This window comes from Nerophis ophidion, linkage group LG15 (assembly GCF_033978795.1).
Source record: "Nerophis ophidion isolate RoL-2023_Sa linkage group LG15, RoL_Noph_v1.0, whole genome shotgun sequence".
Taxonomy (NCBI): Eukaryota; Metazoa; Chordata; class Actinopteri; order Syngnathiformes; family Syngnathidae; genus Nerophis; species Nerophis ophidion.
This window is the reverse complement of record NC_084625.1, coordinates 44,975,889-44,996,152: the sequence shown is the minus strand read 5'-3', so window position 1 is coordinate 44,996,152 and position 20,264 is coordinate 44,975,889. Positions and strand designations below refer to the sequence as shown.

Sequence of the window (20,264 nt, the reverse complement as noted above, 5' to 3'; positions counted from 1 at the left end):
CTGTCAGCCATTTAGGACCCGAAACCTCAACCCTTGTCTTTGTGAGGATTATGAGACATTTTTCACCTAAAGCGGAATATAACATCCTAGCAGTCGGCATCCTAATCACTGCAGACCTTGTACAGTAAGTGATTTTTTATTACGTTTGCTGGCTCTCATGAAGTCTGCAGTGAGTAATAATCATTGATGAAGATAAAAAAAAAGGAAACTTTTTTTTTTAAATTAATGTGATGAGTATGCTCAAAATGATTAAAACGGAATAGAATAGAATGGACTTTATTGTCATTATATTTGCATATAACGTGATTAAGGACACCAACTTAAGGTGCGGTAGTGGGAACAAATATGGGATAAAAATAATTTACTCAAGAAGTAATAAAGATAAAACTAAGAATTGAAATAGATAGACTACTATCCAATAAAAATTAAAAGCAATCCTGTACAATCTACAAAACAAAATACTGTACAATATACAGAACAAGACAAAAGTACCGGAGTGATAACAGTCAGTGTAGGATGTATTGTACTCGAAGTGTAATATTGCACAGTAGGGTATTAGGGTAGGCTATTGTATAGAGATCCGAGTACGATATTGTATATTAAATACGTTAATATTAAATGTCATTATAAATGTGCCTGTTACTACATTACATATATACAAACCCCGTTTCCATATGAGTTTGGAAATTGTGTTAGATGTAAATATAAACGGAATACAATGATTTGCAAATCCTTTTCAACCCATATTCAGTTGAATTCACTACAAAGACAAGATATTTGATGTTCAAATTCATAAACTTATTTTTTTTTTTGCAAATAGTAATTAACTTAGAATTTCATGGCTGCAATATGTGCCAAAGTAGTTGGGAAAGGGCATGTTCACCACTGTGTTACATCACCTTTTCTTTTAACAACACTCAATAAACGTTTGGGAACTGAGGAAACTAATTGTTGAAGCTTTGAAAGTGGAATTCTTTCCCATTCTTGTTTTATGTAGAGCTTCAGTCGTTCAACAGCCGGGGTCTCTGCTGTCGTATTTTACGCTTCATCATGCGCCACACATTTTCGATGGGAGACAGGTCTGGACTGCAGGCGGGCCAGGAAAGTACCCACACTCTTTTACTACGAAGCCACGCTGTTGTAACACGTGCTGAATGTGGCTTGGCATTGTCTTGCTGAAATAAGCAGGGGCGTCCATAAAAAAGACGGCGCTTAGATGGCAGCATATGTTGTTCCAAAACCTGTATGTACCTTTCAGTATTAATGGTGCCTTCACAGATGTGTAAGTTACCCATGCCTTGGGCACCAATGCACCCCCATACCATCACAGATGCTGGCTTTTGAACTTAGTGTCGATAACAGTCTGGATAGTTCGCTTCTCCTTTGGTCTTGATGACACGATGTCGAATGTTTCCAAAAACAATTAAAAATGTGGACTCGTCAGACCACAGAACACCTTTCCACTTTGCATCTTAGATGATCTCGGGCCCAGAGAAGCCGGCGGCGTTTCTGGATGTTGTTGATAAATGGCTTTCGCTTTGCATAGTAGAGCTTTAACTTGCACTTACAGATGTAGCGACCAACTGTATTTAGTGACAGTGGTTTTCTGAAGTGTTCCTGAGCCCATGTGGTGATATCCTTTAGAGATTGATGTCGGTTTTTGATACACTACAGTCTGAGGGATCGAAGGTCACGGTCATTCAATGTTGGTTTCCGGCCATGCCTCTTACGTGGAGTGATTTCTCCAGATTCTCTAAATCTTTTGTTGATATTATGGACCATAGATGTTGAAATCCCTAAATTTGTTGCAATTGCATTTTGAGAAATGTTGTTCTTAAACTCTTTGACTATTTGCTCACACAGTTGTGGACAAAGGGGTGTACCTCGCCCCATCCTTTCTTGTGAAAGACTGAGCATTTTTTGGGAAGCTGTTTTTATACCCAATCATGGCACCCACCTGTTCCCAATTAGCCTGCACACCTGTGGGATGTTTCAAATAAGTGTTTGATGAGCATTCCTCAACTGAATCAGTATTTATTGCCACCTTTCCCAACTTCTTTGTCACGTGTTGCTGGCATCAAATTCTAAAGTTAATGATTATTTGCAACAAAAAAAAACTCTTAATGAGTTTGAACATCAAATATGTTGTCTTTGTAGCATATTCAACTGAATATGGGTTGAAAATGATTTGCAAATCATTGTATTCTGTTTATATTTACATCTAACTTAATTTCCCAACTCATACGGAAACGGGGTTTGTACTTACTTTGTGTATATGTTTGGATGTTTTTTTAAGGGTTTTACATGCAAAATTGCACTGCTTGCCTAGGCCCCTTTTGTAAGCAAACTATTGATCCCATTTTTTTAAATATTTACAATGCAAAAAAATACAAATAACATTCATCATCATGTTTGTCGTAATTATTGTGACTGAAAAAAATTCCCAAAAAGTGCAGTTCCCTTTTAAGTATTCACATGCAATTTCTACACAAATAACCTTCTCTCGTTGAGAAAAAATGTTGTGACGTTCACTCCCACTTTACACCTTTTTTCAGGCTTGATGCTCTCCTGGAATGTTGTAAGGCGGGTCATGTTTCCTCATATTTTTGATTCATGCTACCGGTCATGAAAGTAAAAGGGCCCCCGCAGTCATATTTTATGTACTTTTCGACGCCCATGTGGCTAAAAGTGTTGTCAAGTGGTGCTAGGATGGTTAATGACAATGAATGATTGTCTTGGCATTCATTCTTTCGTACTTCCTCTTCCTCGTCTCTCTTCACCAAGAGCATCTTCAGCGGCAGTTTAGGATGTGGAAATTTAAGCGAGAGACGAGCGTCGGGTCTGGTGTTTTGCGAGAGCAGCGGCTCAGAGTACCGCCGCATCGGCGTGAGTGACCCTGCATGGTGCTCAGTGCTGTGACGTCTGGCTTTAACATGTTAGCGAGCTGCACGGCTAATTGAGGAACTGATATCCTACCGCCACCGCATTGGGATACACGTGCTCCATCTAACTGTACATACAGTATAGATGCAATGTTTCCCACAGTACTGAAATTACTACTAATGTAGTCTAATTTGTCCGTGACGCATGTGCATGTATTTTTTATTGACGCTGTAGGAGGCAAATAGAGTGGAAAAACATGAAAAGTTAAACAAATATCTTTAAAGGCCTACTGAAATGAGATGTTCTTATTCAAACGGGAATAGCAGGTCCATTCTATGTGTCATACTTGATCATTTCGCGATATTGCCATATTTTTGCTGAAAGGATTTAGTAGAGAACATAGACGATAAAGTTCGCAACTTTTGGTCGCTAATAAAAAAAGCCTTGCCTGTACCGGAAGTAGCAGACGATGCGCGCGTGACGTCACGGGTTGTGGAGCTCTTCACATCTTTACATTGTTTATGTCACAACTTGGCTCGGACATGGATTGTTTCTTCGATGCAGATGAGGATCAGCACGAGCGAGGCGTGGACGTGAGTACATGACATTTATTTAATAAACAAACAAACAACAAAAAGCGCTCACAATGAAGGAAGAAACTTGGCTAAACAGTACAAACGTGAAACAAAAACACCTGCTCGATGGCATGAAATGATGGACACAAACTAAAGGACTTTGCACAAAAGCAATTGGCTATGAACTATAAACAAAGACTTACTTGGACAAAATGAACAGCGTAGCAAGGCATGAAGCAGATAAACGAGGGCGTGAAGGAGGTGCAGCATGGGTAGCGTGTGTGCGAGTGTGAAAATCCCAGGACGGAGACAAGAAAAAGAGTGACTTAAGTAGCTGTGATGACTAGTGAAAACATGTGAGGCTGAGAACAGAGACGTGACATGACAGGTGAAAAGTAATACGTTTTGTCATGTAGACGAAAACAAACCAGGAAATGCCAAGACAGAATTTAAATGTCCAAAAAACTAAACATAACCTGACCAAAACCAAAACATTAACTTACAGGCCTGACAGTTTATGATATGAGCCTCCAGCAGCAAGAGCAATTCGGACCGAGAAAGCGACAGTTTCCCCATTAATTTGAGCGAGGATGAAATATTCGTGGATGAGGAAAGTTAAAGTGAAGCACTAAAAAAAAATTATAAATTTTAAAAAAGGCGACGGCAGTGGGAGCGATTCAGATGTTATTAGACACATTTACTAGGATAATTTTGGGAAATCCATTATCTGCTTATTGTGTTAATAGTGTTTTAGTGACATTAAAAAGTTATACCCGAAAGTCGGAGGGCTGTGGCGACTGCCAGTGTCTCTTGAGAGAATCCAATGGAGGAGCCAAGACCACAGCTGCCTCTTTGACAGCTGCTGCAGGAGGACGCTAACTCCGCTCAAGTCTCCGGTAAGAGACGACTTAATATCACAATTTTCTCATCCAAAAACTTGCTGGTTGACATGTAGTAGAGAAACATGTTTCACGACAAACAAAGAAACACCGGCTAGGTTTCGGTTGCTAAAGGCAGCTGCAATCCACCACTTTCCACCAACATCTTTCTTCTTTGACGTCTCCATCATTAATTGAACAAATTGCAAACGAGTCAGCAACACAGAAGTCCAAAATACTGTGTAATTATGCGATAAAAACAGACTACTTTTAGCCGTGAGTGGTGCTGGGAGAACATGTCCGCTCCAACCAATAACGTCACAAGCACGCCTCAACATAAGCGTCATCATTCCACGACGTTTTCAACAGGATACCTCGCGGGAAATTTACAATTGCAATTTAGTAAACTAAAAAGGCCGTATTGGCATGTGTTGCAATGTTAATATTTCATCATTGATATATAAACTATCAGATTGCGTGGTCGGTAGTAGTGGGTTTCAGTAGGCCTTTAATGATAATAATAATAATAATAATAATAGTAATTGTGTTTTTTATTGTCACAAGTAGGGCTGGGCAATATTTTTAGGCCATATCACGATACACGATATTTATTTCGATATTTTTGCCTTAGCCTTGAATGAATATTTGATACATATAATCACAGCAGTATGATGATTCTATGTGTCTACATTAAAACATTCTTCTTCATACTGCATTAATATGTGCTCATTTTAAACTTTCACGCAGGGAGGGAAATTACAACTAAGTCAATTGACCAAAACTGTATTTATTAAACCAGGAGTCTCAAAGTCAATTTCCCTGAGGGCCACTGGATGCAGAGTCAGGGTGAAGCTGGGCCGCAAAAAAATGTTGCATACTCCGCAATATGTCCAGTTGTATAATGACATTTCAAATTGTATTCCTTGTGCACCCCAACTTTCTCTGTGCAAATAAGACACGTCGGGGTGCCCCTGTGCTCAACAAAGAAATATTGCATCTCCCCCTTTTCCTGGAATTGTCTTTGCACATCACTAACCCTTCTCTTCACTGCAGGCTTTGAAAAAGACATGTTTGGGGTTGTGGAATATATTTCTATTTAGCCGACGCACAGGGAATAATGTTATTGCTGCAATGTGTGTCGTTCCGCTTTTCGGCAGTCGGCGGATAATAGCCAGGAAAGTACCGATTCCCGGAGTGTTATATAGAAATATTGGTAGTGTTCATCATGTGAGGCAATGCAAATTATACAATAAAAAAAGCAAATAACGGTTTGAATTGGTCCAGGTTATCGGGGACTGTTATTACTGGCGGACAGGTGTCGCGATGTGACGTAAGAAAACCCTCGTCTCCATGGCGACGTCTCTGTCGCTTCCACTCAATTGCCGATTTTCCACCAACGCGGGGGTAGGCAACCCCGAACGTTGAAAGACCCATTTTGGACCCAAATAACACAACGCTGTCAGGAGCCGTTCATATAAAACTCGCGGGCCGCACTAACATTAAACTTTCATATTAAGGTGGGGGCTGCAAAATAACGTGTCTGAGACCCCTTTAATAAACAGTGGCAAAAACATTCATGTAAATTCCAAAAAAGAAAGTGCAAGATTGTCAGAGACATTTTAAAATAAGCTATTAGTGCTTTTTGTGCATGATGTCACTAAGATGACATATCAAAACAACACTAAATAAAAGTGCACTTTTTTTTACAGAACGCCACTACAATAGTTTACAACATATAAAGTGCACGTTTGTGCATGATGTCACACAAGATATTTCAATAACTGTCAAATAAAAACATGCTGTGCTGCATAATAGGAAATCAAATAGTGGATGTCCTTCGCTATGTGGTAGGTTCCTGCGGACGTTATCTCCTTCTGTTGTTGACTATTTTTTTAATTTGGTGTTGATCCGGAAATGGTTGCTTGGGCATTTTGTCGGTGTGGCACCGGCCGAGATGTTGACATGCGGAGTTTCAAGCACTCTTCATTCTCTAGCGGGTGACTTTTCAAATGATGCTACAAATTAGCAGTAATACTACTTTTTGTAGCAACGCTTTTGCCGCGTACTTATAAGACATCTTCCCACTTGAAGCCGAACCACCGCCAGACGATGGACCCCGTTCTGTATTTCTTGGGAAATAACTCTTCTTCCTTCATTTGTTACCAGATTCGTACCTTCTTTCTCTCGTATTACCACTCGCAGCGCTCCGTTAGCACCACTGCTAACGTCACCATTCCACTACCTCTCTCTGCTAGGGGAGGGCGTATGACGTTGCACGCGTGTCAGTATGTGGTGTATGTAAGAAGGTGCGCTTGTTTTATGTCTCTGTGTGAAGGAGAGACAAGAAAAAGTGAGAAAGATTTTATTTATTTTTCAATAAACCTTCTCTGGTCACTTTTCAGCACTACCCTCTTCTCCTGGTCTCGCTCTTCCGGTTGCTTTTCAGCCTTCCGCGTCTCCGTCTCGCTCTCACTTCCGCTCGGGGTCGGGTTCTTTCTCGGCCATCCACTCCGACTTCACCAACCCATTCCTGCCCTCTTGTACAGCGACAGGTGATGAGATAACTGCGCCCAGGTGGGCCTTCTACACACCTGTCGCCCATCTCGGAGCCGGCCCCGGCGGCGCCCCGCCTCGCTGCAGGTCCGCGGGCCACGCCTCCTCACACACGGACAATTGTTTCTATATGCCCGCTGCAACGGAGCGCACCTAAGAGTGTAGGTGACGTGAGCTGTGTGGCAGTGAACGGCAGATATTAAAAAATAAATAAAAAACTGTATTCGTGCACATACGTTAAAAGTGTAGTTTCAATATTGATGTGCATTTATTCGAAAAACAATGAACGTTATAGCAAGCGGAAATATTTTAAGTTATAAGCCTATAAAGTGTGTGTTTTGATTACACAATTAATCGGACAAATTAATGGATAGAATACACCAGTACTATAAACTTGATTGTTGCGGCTCTCTTTTTTATTACTGCAAAATACTTTTTATGTCCTTTTTGTTGCTGTTTACAACAACTCAGGAAATGGGTCCCTGGACACATGATGACTTTTAAAAGGAAAAAAAAACAAAGGACATAAATCAAAGCTAATTAGTAGGGCGTAGTTTAGATGGTCAGCCCAGGAAGAAGGCGAGATTGCAGCTGATTTGAGATGCAAAGGAGCAAAGTAGAGACAAGCTACTCTGACAAACATTCCAAGTCCCTGAAGGATTTTGCAATGTCATCGTCAGCTCAATTTAGGCTAATTTAACCCATCCCACTTCAGAAATTGGTTAATGACCAGAAAATTCCCAATACGTTTGGCCAATCAGCGTTATTTTGGCCAATCACATTTGTCTGAGTGGTGCTGTTTAAACAAAATGATGTTTGTTTCTTGTTTAGACGAAGCAGAAACAGTAAAGTGTAACAATATAATCATACACACAAAATATTTCAGTAACTGTCAAATAAAAATGAGCTGCATTTTAGGAAATCAAATAGTGTATATCCTTCACTATGTGGTAGGTTACTGCGGAAGTTATCTCCTTTTTGTTTTAGACTATTTTTTTCATACGGTGTTGATCTGGAAATAGTTGCTTGGGCATTTTGTGGGTGTGGCACCGAACCGAGATGTTGGCATGCGGAGTTTCAAGCACTCTTCATTCTCTAGCACAGGGGTAGGGAACCTATGGCTCTCGAGCCAGATCTGGCTCTTTTGATGACTGCATCTGGCTCTCAGATAAATTGATTGATTGATTGATTGATACTTTTATTAGTAGATTGCACAGTACAGTACATATTCCGTACAATTGACCACTAAATGGTAACACCCAAATAAGTTTTTCAACTTGTTTAAGTCGGGGTCCACGTTAATCAATTCATGGTAAATCTTAGCAGATATTGCTCAACACGATAAGTAATGAATAATTCCGCTGGAAATCACAGTTTTAAAAATGACATTCAAAATATAAAACATTCTCATGCATTTTAATCCATCCATCTGTTTTCTACCGCACCGGTTAAAGGTTGCGGGTGGCTGAGCCAAACCAAGCTGTCTTTCGGGGTACAGGAGGGTTGCATTAATGGTAAGAAGTATTTTATTTATTATTGGTTAGCTTCCAAAAAACAATGTTATTAAAAAGAATAAGAGACTTATTATACTCTAAAAATGTTGGTCTTACTTAAAAATGCACGCATTTAGTTGTGTTCAGTGGTAAAAAATATTATATGACTCTCACGGAAATACATTTTAAAACATTTGGCTTTCATGGCTCTCTCAGCCAAAAAGGTTCCCGAACCCTGCTCTAGCGGGTGACTTTTCAAATGATGCTACATATTAGCGGTAATGCTTCTTTTTGTAGCAACGCTTTTGCCGCATACTTTACATATTACGATATTCTGTTCAACATCTTCCCGCTTGAAGCCAGACCACCGGCAGACGATGGACCCCGTGCTGTTTTTCATGGGAATTTGTTCATTTGCTACCAGATTCGCACCTCCCCGCTAGCACCACTGCTAACTTTACCCATGCCGCTACCTCTCTGCTCGGCGAGGGCGTGGCAGTATGTGACGTACGTAAGAAGGTGCGCTTCTTTTATGTCTCTGTGAGAAGGAGAGACAAGAAAGAGTGAGAAACACCTGAAGTGTAATGCCCGCAGCTAAAAGCAACTGCGTGAGAACGTATACTGGAATATCACGATATAGTCATTTTCTATATCGCACATATCGTGTGTATTGATATCTCGCCCAGCCCTAATTGCACACTCGACATAGATACTGTCAGGTAGTGTTGGTGACGAACCCCAAGATGCAGAGATGGTGGCAGGCATTGAACAGGTAAACATAATTTAATGTTCAAAAATTAAGGCAAAAAACAAACCAGGAACTCGGAGGCAGGAAACAGGATGCCAGGAACAGGAACTACAAGACGAGGAACAAAAAAAACAGCAGGCTGCAAACAGCTACAGGTTCAGGTACAAACGGTCAGAGCTACAAGTCGTAATGATAATAATCCAGCCTAGAATGGAGGAACAAGCAGGTCTAAATAGCAGCTGGCTGATTGACACCAGGTGTGGATCACTGCAGGAAATAAAGACAAAATAAGAGCGCTGACAGGAAATAAGACAAACACAGAGGAAAAATTCAAACATGACCAAATTGGTCATGTTTAAATTTATTTTGTAATTTATGATTGGCCTCACGTGGGCCGGACAGGGACGCGGGCCTCAGATCGAAGGTGTCTTTGGAACAGGCGTCCAGTTTGTTTCGGTTTAGTACCTTGAATTTTTTTCTTTTGGTACGATCCCTTTTAATCCAGTTTGTCTCTCTTTCTCTCTCACAATCCTGCTTGTTGAGTACAGCCAGGTAAACAACAACAATGGCCGCCCAGCCCCCACAATGCATTGCGAAATCCCGTGCCAGTTTGAGCCCTATATTGCCTCATTATGTCTCCAGCTTGTTTCCGTCTTCCTTCCTCATGCCCGCCCTTGCTAACTGTGGGTGTGATTTTTTTATTTGTTTCCCCTCTGCGGCTTAAAGAACAACCTATCAGATTTCAGCTGTGACGGGTTGAAACACGTCTTTAAGGCCCTGAAGGTAACGTGGGAACCACAGCTTGTCCGCGCAACGTCACGTCCATTTGTGCTGCCCACCTTTTGGCCGGCGTGCAGCAGTCGGCATCTTGTGTTGTGCTGACGCTCCATGACACAGCGAATGAGCATGAGCTCGTGTGTTTGTGCCTTTAAGCTTTTCTTGCATGAGGTTTCATACTAACAGCATCTTTGCTTTCATCTCAACTGCAACCTCCAGAATTTTATCATTGTCCTCATACTGGTCACATCATCAGTCGAGTCGCTGTTCCGGCTTTTATGCATTACTTTTGCTCTACGTGGCACATTTTTAATTTGATTTAATAAGCACACATAAACTCATTGCGTTACGATCCTCCCTATAAAACACATTGTTGTGCACTCTAGGCGACTGTTAAGCGTCAGCACTTTTTTTGGTGCCTGCAAGCTTCCCTGTAAGCCAGGGGTGTCCAAAGTACGGCCCGGGGGCCATTTGCGGCCCGCCGCACATTCTGCAAAAATTGCAAAATTGATAGTATTGCAAAAATAAAAATAAAACATTTGAAAAAAGTGGAATGAAGTGAAATCTAATTAGGAAAAGTGTCAATGTTGACACAAAGCTGCCATGCAGGCAGTGTTTTTTTTCTCCCTTTTGTCTTTATTTTCTTTTTTTCCCCATTGTTCAAAAAAAAAAAAAGGCCAAAAAAATCTATGTTATAATGTATTATGACTTAAAAAGTATCACTTTATCGCTGGAAAAAATATTGAATATGTTGTGTGGTTGCCATTTAAAAACATCAAAATTTAGACAAAAGAGCATAAAACAAACAAAATAATAGGTCAAACGTAAAATCGACAGATATATCGGAAGTTGATCTTGAAATTAAAGTGTTAAAAGTAAAAAATAAAAAAATAAAAAATAATAAAAATGCATCACTTTGTGAGTGGGGAACTTTTCGGGTCTCAAATATATTCAGTAGGATTTTATTCATCTTTTCACTGTGATTGCTCAAAAATATTAAATAATTAAAATCAATGGTGTCCTGCATTATTGATCTTTGAGGGCTTTAATTGCTTAATAATGGAACTCTCCTGAAGGAATCAATAAAGTACTATCTATCTATCTATCTATCTATCTATCTATCTAAATACTGCATATTTCAGTTTTACTATAAAAAACAAAGTTGTCTTTGACAGAAAAGGCATAAAACCTTATTTGTTTTACTTTATATCAACCTCAAGTTGATATAGAGATTTACTGTAAGCATTAAATTAAAAAAAATAATAATAATTTGACTTATTTTTAACATTTTAGTGACTGAGACCCTTTATGCTCCCCAGGACCCCTAAGGATAAAAAAATCAAAAAAAAAAAATCCATATATTTTGTTATGGTTTGAAAATGAAAAATATCAAAATGGCCCCCGCATGCTTAAATTTTTCCGTGTGCGGCCCTCTGTGGAAAAAGTTTGGACACCCCTGCTGTAAGCCAATAAACAATGCAGAATATTGATAGAATGGCACACTGTTATTTGAAATGAGCTCTTTAGCTATAATCTGGTTACAGAACATATCTGTCTTTGAGCTTAATGTCTCTGTGCATTGTCCCTTCAAATAAAGACTAAACTAAACAATAGAACAATCCTGAGAAAATCCAAGCAAATAACACAAAACAAAGTACTGTCTAACAGAAGCCTTGAGTGCATTATGGTAAGAATAAAGGACAATATGTAATTCTGACGCATGTATTATAAGCTGTTGCATGAAACAAAAGCTGCATGCATTGGAAGAGCAGCCTGCTGGGTGAAGTGTTTGAAAGAAATACATGTTGCATTGAAACACTATGACTTATATAAGGAACCCATAAGGAGCTGAAGTGACGTGTAGGAAACGTTTAAAGTGGTTTTCATGTGACTATCCCAGGATTGAACTGAAATGGTAAGCTGCCTCATTTACAAAAGCTTATTTTTTGCCTTAGAAAAGGCATTTTAAAGCATTTGTCAAGAATTGGCAAATACAATTTAATACTAATATTGTATAATGCTCAATTCAACAACATTCAAGAATAGCGTACATTTCATCAATAAAACCTTAACAAATAAGTTACTACAATGTCCAGAAACAACTTATGAATTGTGCAGTTCAGTTCAAATGTCCATCCATCCATCCATCCATAATCTTCCGCTTATCCGAGGTCGGGTCGCGGGGGCAGCAGCCCAAGCAGGGAAGCCCAGACTTCCCTCTCCCCAGCCACTTCGTCTAGCTCTTCCCGGGGGATCCCGAGGCGTTCCCAGGCCAGCCGGGAGACATAGTCTTTCCAACGTGTCCTGTGTCTTCCCCGTGGCCTCCTACCGGTTGGACGTGCCCTAAACACCTCCCTAGGGAGGCGTTTGGGTGCCATCCTGACCAGATGCCCGAGCCACCTCATCTGGCTCCTCTCGATTTGGAGGAGCAGCGGCTTTACTTTGAGTTCCTCCCGGATGGCAGAGCTTCTCACCCTATCTCTAAGGGAGAGCCCCGCCACCCGGCGGGGGTTCTGCAGCCTATCTCAGCTGCATTCAAGCGGAAGGCATCGTACACCCTGGACAAATCGCCAGTTCATCACAGTTCATGGTACAAATATATACTATCTGCATAATACAATCATTTGTTTGATTATTATACATATATAGTCCATAGATATAATAAATCTTAAAGCTACAACGCCCGCTAGTGTCTGTGTCGTCATCTCCCCATAGTCCAACATAACATGTTGAAGGAAAAAGCAATCATTGTGATGCATCTGTGAAATTAATGGCCCACCATGTGCTTAAAATGAGCTAAAAAAATGTAAATATGTCATGTGCCTGTTACTACACAACATATATACTTACATGTATTTAAATGTTTTCAGTTGTTTTCAAAGTGTTTTATAGGCGGAATAGAACTGTCAGAGTTATTTGGTGACGAACCCCAAGATGCAGAGATAGAGGCAGGCATTGAATGGGAAAACATGGTTTTAATTTAAAATACTACAACTAGAACAAACAAAGGGTACAAACAAAAAGCACGCACGTGGGCGGATATAACAAACTAAGGGCTATGAACAAACAAATCGGAAGCAGGGAACAAAAAACAGTAAGCTACAAACATTTACCAAATATAGCTTACCGCTACGCTGCAATCACAGGACCAGTAGGAATGACAAGTAGAAAATGACATTGACACGACAATACAAATGATCCTGACTGGAGGAACAAAGCAGGTAAAATAGGAGCTGGCTGATTGACACCAGGTGTGACCAGATGCCAATCAGCCGCAGCTGAGTGAAAACAGGACACAGGGGGACAGACAGGAAGACGAACCAAAATAAGAGCACTAGACAGGAACCAAGGACAGGAAATACTAAACACAGAGGAAACGAACAAATGCAGAGGAAAAAACTAAAACGTAGTCAAACTGTCAGAGGAAAGCCTGACAAGAACGACTCCTGGTGACTCCAATGTTAGCTGCCTTTTACTAATGTCTATTTACAAGATAGAATGCATTAAAAAAGAAAAACGTGTGCTTTTCTTACACAAGGATTGTGAATAATCGACAAAAAAATAAAATAAATGCATTTCCACTTCAATACTTATTGAATCATTCAATTCAACCATCCTATGTTTTAGTGCCACAGTTTTCTGTAATTTTTTGGGCCTCTTAAAGAAGGAATAGGCATGAATAGCTCAGAAAACATCATTTGTATGAAATAATTCATGCAATTGAAGTATCCTATGTAAAAAATAATGCTAACGCATACAACATGATGTGGGACTACCTTTGGTGGCGACTCGGACACAATCAATTTTGGTCTTGCTTTTAAAAAAAAAATCAATAAACTTTTAGATTGAGCCTCTCCATATGTCCATGAATAAATGTCCGCCGGCACGTAATAGCTGACATAATCGGCTCAATCTGCTTCAGTATGGAGCAGACTTGCAGTGCTGAGCTCCAACTGCTTTGCCAAGTTGGCTACAAGTTCAGTCATATTTTTGATTACTTATTTTTTTCATTCAATAAATGTCATCCACTTCTTCTTCCTCCCATGGTTGGAAAACAAAGTTATGTCCATTTCTAGACGTTAACAGTAACGTTCTACATTTACTTAAAGGGGAAGTGACCTTATTTTGGAATATTGCCTATCGTCCACAATCCTTATGAGAAACAAGAAGACCAATTTTTGTTTTGTTTTTTTAGCAGTGTAACATATAAAAATCGGCTCGTTCTTGGTGGCTAGCAATGTAACTAAATGGAGCAATCCATTGTAGCTCTAAATCACTTTAAAATGCATTCAAAAACCACCAACAATATTTCATTTACGTTCCGTAACCTGTATAATTGTTACGCTGGTTCGGCATCGTGGTACTGGGTTTGATTCCCTCGTGGATGCGTCAACAAGTGAACACAGCAAAGGTATGATATGAACAATTTATTTAACGAAAAAAAATCTATGAAACAAAACACTGGTGCTAATAAAAGGCAAACCAACAATGAGAACTAAACTGGCACATAGGCACATAAAAGAGTAAAACAAAAACATACAGCATGAGAGCTTGAATGAACAAATGGCGTAACTTGTTGCGTGAAAGCAAATTAGAGTCCCAGGCAGAAGAATGAAAAAGAGGAAGTCTTATAAAGGGAAGGTGATTAACAGAGAACAGGTGTGCAGGAACCGGGAGTAACAGCTGAAACTAATAAGTAACCATGGTGATGGACTAAACGGGAAATAAACGGATCAAACGGAGAATGATAACAAAGATGGAAAAATAAACAATAATATGTGAAGATCCGAGTCCCGGATCGCAACAATAATAACCAAGCTGTAACGACATTGATGTTGTAAGAACTTTTTTCTAGCGTAGTAACTAGAGATGTCCGATAGATAAACGCTTTAAAATGTAATATTGTAAATTATCGGTATCAGTTTCAAAAAGTAAAATTTAAGAATTTTTTAAAACGCCGCTGTACGGATTAGTACACGGACGTAGGGAGAAGTACAGAGCGCCAATAAACCTTAAAGGCACTCCCTTTGCGTGCCGGCCCAGTCACATAATATCTACGGCTTTTAACATGCATACTTGGTCAAGAGCCATACAGGTTAGTTCCCCCAGGATGCAAACGGATCACTCCGGACAGGACTCGCAGGTAGGAGCGTAGTTTATTCTTGACAAAAATCAAAGCACCACCAATAAAAGAAAACAAGTAGAAAGAAAACACGTGCCAATCGCACTCGAAGCTAACATGGCATAGGCGAGAAGACAAGCAAAACTTAAGTGACGAGAGCATGAAGCAAACAAAGAAACCAGGACAAATGTGGCGAGAGGTGAATAAATACCTCTCTAATTAGTGGTCGACTGCAGGTGAGCGTGCCGACCACTAACCAGAGGCAGGTGTACCAAATTAATCCCCATAGAAACCAAAACAAACCCAGAGGTGCACAAAACAGGAACTAAGGGAGTCCAAAAATAACAAAACATAACAAAAACATGATCCGGGCCACGGATCATGACAGTGTCAGTTACTACAATATATATATATATATATATATATATATATATACTAAAGATGTCCGATAATATCGGACTACCTGCTGCTTAGATTTACACATTTTATTAGTTATTTTTCCATTCTTGTATCACTCTCCGTCAAGTGACTGTTTATTTCCTGTTGAGCCTGTCACCATGGTAACTCATCAGTCTACCTGCTACTCCCGGTCCACACACACCTGTTTTGTCTAATCACCCTCCTATTTAAGTCAGCCTCTTTGTTCATTTCTTTCTGGGTTCACAGTTTGCTCTCACGCAACTGTACGTCTGGATTTTTGATCGTTTGCTTTCACGCAAGTATTTATATTCTCGTTAGCTTCTCACGCTAAGCCTTTGTGTTTTTCCAGTTTACATACTGATGATTTGTTTCTTCTTTTTGTGCCTACGTGCCATTTTATTTGTCTATTCATACTTCCTAGTTTTCATACTAGCGTTTTGGTTTGCCTTTTATTAACTCCGGTATTTCTGTTCAGAGCTCCCTTTTTGTTAAATAAATCTTTTAAGATCTTACCTTTGTTGTGTTCACGTTTGACGCATCCTCGAAGGAGTCAAACCCGGCGCCACAATGCCGAACAGTCCTTACACTGCCGATATTATCCGCCTATAAATGCTTTAAAATGTAATATCAGAAATTATCGATATCGTTTCCAAAATTAAAATTGATGACTTTTTAAAATGTCGCTGTGTACACGAACTTAGGGAGAAGTACAGAGCGCCAGTAAACCTTAAAGGCACTGCCTTTGCGTATAAACAACTTTAACACTGTTACAAATATGCGCCACTCTGTGAACTCACACCAAACAAGAATGACAAACTCATTTCGCGAGAACTTCCGTACCATAACACAACATAAACACAACAGAACAAATACCCAGAACCCCTTGCAGCACTAACTCTTCCGGGACACTACAATATACACCCTCCCCCAACCCCGCCCCCCTCAACCTCCCAAATTCCAAGCTGCTGTTTTGAGGCATGTTAAAAAAAATCATGCACTTTGTGACTTCAATAATAAATATGGCAGTGCCGTGTTGGAATTTTTTTTCCATAACTTGAGTTGATTTATTTTGAAAAACGTTGTTACATTGTTTAATGCATCCAGTGGGGCATCACAACAAAATTAGGCATAATAATGTGTTAATTCCACGACTGCATATATCCGTATCGGTAATTAAGAGTTGGACATTATCGGAATACCGGCAAAAAAAGCCATTATCGGACATCTCTAATATATATACAGTATATTTGCAGCGTGCATATAAAATGTTGATGGGGGGTTTTGAAGTTGTTTTAGAGGGCTTTGAAGGCTACAACGGCGACTCCTATTAGGCGCATCTTGTGTTTTTTTAGCATTAAAAAAAAAAGACACGTGTTTTTGTTTCTCATAATGATTGTGAACGATAGGGAACATTTTCTAAAACAGTGCAGGTTCCCTTTAAGTAACTTATTGGATAAATTGTCATAGTTTTAAAATGCAACATACAGTACTTACTTACTGTTTACTTGAGTATTTTTGAACATAAGAAAAGCTACTTTTATTCCGTGTCTTTGAGTTTTATTCCGAGCGCTACATTTCAACATATGTATTTATAATGTAGTGATTACTGCTTGCAAAGAAACATAGATTCAGGTCATTCGGGAGACTTCTTCCAGCAGGCACTGTCACATGACTCGGTTCCGTCAGTCCGACGTAAGCACTTGTGATGTTTGACTTCATTTCATCAATCAAACAAAGCATGGCAATCATATGACTTTTAAAAAGTGACATGATGTCAGACTTAAAAAATTAGGAAAAGAACATTTGTATCATACGTTTGTCATCTGTCAGTAGAATTCCACTTCCAACTGGAGAAAACTAGTTGTCGATACATTTTTAGGTTTCAGCTGCGCGTATGGCAACATTAGCCCTGGTACGTCATGAGTGACTGTAAAATGTGCATCTTTTGTAGTACATGCAAACACTCACTCACCAAATACAGTTATTTAAGTACCATTAAAAAATAGCTACTCTACTGAATAAATCAGAAGTTACTCACCAGTTACTGAGTGCTTGAATAGTTCTTTCACTCAATACTTACAAACCCCGTTTCCATATGAGTTGAGAAATTGTGTTAGATGTAAATATAAACAGAATACAATGATTTGCAAATCCCTTTCAACCCATATTCAGTTGAATATGCCACAAAGACAACATATTTGATGTTCAAACTGATAAACTTTATTTTTTTTCCAAATAATAATTACTTAGAATTTCATGGCTGCAACACGTGCCAAAGTAGTTGGGAAAGGGCATGTTCATCACTGTGTTACATCACCTTTTCTTTCAACAACAATCAATAAACGTTTGGGAACTGAGGAAACTAATTTTTGAAGCTCTGAAAGTGGAATTCTTTCCCATTCTTGTTTTATGTAGAGCTTCAGTCGTTCAACAGTCTGGGGTCTCCACTGTCGTATTTTACGCTTCATAATGCGCCACACATTTTCGATGGAAGAAAGGTGTGGACTGCAGGCGGGCCAGGAAAGTACCCGCACTCTTTTTTTACGAAGCCATGCTGTTGTAACACGGGATGGCATTGTCTTGCTGAAATAAGCAGGGGCGTCCATGAAAAAGACAGCGCTTGGATGGCAGCATATGTTGTTCCAAAACCTGTATTTACCTTTCATCATTGATGGTGCCTTCACAGATGTGTAAGTTACTCATGCCTTGGCCACTAATGCACCCCCATACCATCACAGATGCTGGCTTTTGAACTTTGCGTCGATAACTGTCTGGATGGTTAGCTTCCTCTTTGGTCCGGATGACACAATGTCAAATGTGGACTCGTCAGACCACAGAACACTTTTCCACTTTGCATCAGTCCATCTTAGATGATCTCGGGCCAAAGAAGCCGGCAGCGTTTCTGGATGTTGTTGATAAATGGCTTTCGCTTTGCATAGTAGAGCTTTAACTTGCACTTACAGATGTAGCGACGAACTGTATTTAGTGACAGTGGTTTTCTGAAGTGTTCCTGAGCCCATGTGGTGATATCCTTTAGAGATTGATGTCTGTTTTTGATACAGTGCCCTCTGAGGGATTAAAGGTCACGGTCATTCACCGTTGGTTTCCGGCCATGCCGGTTACGTGGAGTGATTTCTCCAGATTCTCTGAACCGTTTGATGATATTATGGAGCGTAGATGTTGAAATCCCTAAATTACTTGCAATTGCACTTTGAGAAACGTTGTTCTTAAACTGTTTGCTCACGCAGTTGTGGACAAAGGGGTGTACCTCGACCCATCCTTTTTTATGAAAGACTGAGCATTTTTTGGGAAGCTGTTTTTATACCCAATCATGGCCCCCACCTGTTCCCAATTAGCCTGCACACCTGTGGCATGTTCCAAATAAGTGTTTGATGAGCATTCCTCAACTTTATCAGTATTTATTGCCACCTTTCCCAACTTCTTTGTCATGTGTTGCTGGCATCAAACTGATGTTTATCAGTTTGAACATCAAATATGTTGTCTTTGTAGCATATTCAACTGAATATGGGTTGAAAATGATTTACAACCATTGTATTCTGCTTATATTTACATCTAACACAATTCCCCAACTCATATGGAAACAGGGTTTGTAAAGTAATAAACACGTTTGTGACAATCATTGGTACTTTAACTTTAACTTTATCCCCTAATGTCTTCTAAGTGATATATCTCGCATCATTTCAATTGTGTCACTACAGCTTCTTTTGGATTTGAAAAGAATAAAGGTTCTTGGCCCAAATAAACTTCAGTTCCCTTCACATCATAGCTGTGGAAGAGTTTATACTTCCATTAGGATTGTTGGTGTTGCAACACAAGTGTCCTAATTTTTTCCTGAAGGAACTCTCCTGACGGAATAAATAAAGTACTATCTAATCTAATTCCCCTTCTGATTCTTTAAAGTCTGCCAAGAAGAGCAGCAGTGAGCCAAGTCCTTACGTCCAGTTGACTGTCGGTCACAAGACGCAGGAGAGCAAGGTAGGTCTCTTTCCGTTATTCGTGCTTTAATGAGTGAAGGCCAACGACTTGATTGTGACGAAGCAACAGTAAGTGCGTGTCCGTGCACTAAATTAGTCCAATTTCTCGAATAGTTCGACTCTAAAGAAGCCTCCTACAGCCCATGGAAATACCTTAATCCAGGGGTCACAAACATTTTTGAAACCAAGAGCTATTCTTAAATACTGATTTATGCGAAGGGCTACCAGCTTGATACACACTTAAATAAATTGTATTTCTGTCTGTCATTCCGTCGTACGTTTCTTTCATTTTACGGAAGGTTTTTTGTAGAGAATAAATGATGAAAAAAACACTTAATTAACGGTTTAAAAGAGGAGAAAACACGAAAAATATGAAAATGTATTTTGAAACATAGTTTATCTTCAATTTCGACTCTTTAAAATTAAAAAATATACCGAAAAAAAGAAGAGAAAAAGTAGCAAATTCGAATTTTTGGGAAAAAATTTAGAAAATAATTTATGGAACATCATTGGTAATTTTTCCTGATTAAGATTCATTTTCGAATTTTGATGACATGTTTTAAATAGGTTAAAATCCAATCCGCATTTTATTAGAATATATAACAAATTGGACCAAGCTATTTTTCTAACAAAGACAAATCATTAATTCTTCTAGATTTTCCAGAAAATTGTTTTTTAAAAGAAATTCTAAAGACTTTGATATAAGATTTAAATTTGATTCTACAGATTTTCTAGATTTGCCAGAATAATTGTTTTGAATTTTAATCATAAGTTTGAAGAAATATTTCACAAATATTCTTTGCTGAAAAAACAGAAGCTA

At 39.3% G+C, this 20,264-nt stretch overlaps 1 protein-coding gene across 7 annotated transcripts in view; it reads left to right on the top strand.

Moving 5' to 3' along the window:
* The window catches only part of esyt2b (extended synaptotagmin-like protein 2b), a 107,510-nt gene that overhangs the window by 61,424 nt on the left and 25,822 nt on the right, over positions 1-20,264 (top strand). For 2 of the 7 annotated variants that reach the window (XM_061922235.1, XM_061922241.1), the window contains exons 14-16: positions 2,785-2,886; positions 9,857-9,913; positions 19,371-19,445. The exons of 1 other annotated variant lie outside the window; for it this stretch is intronic. In XM_061922235.1, coding sequence (XP_061778219.1) covers positions 2,785-2,886; positions 9,857-9,913; positions 19,371-19,445 — 234 coding nt within the window. The remainder of the gene's footprint in view (positions 1-2,784; positions 2,887-9,856; positions 9,914-19,370; positions 19,446-20,264) is intronic. 4 more of the 7 variants (XM_061922237.1, XM_061922236.1, XM_061922239.1 and 1 more) reach the window with 4 other exon arrangements.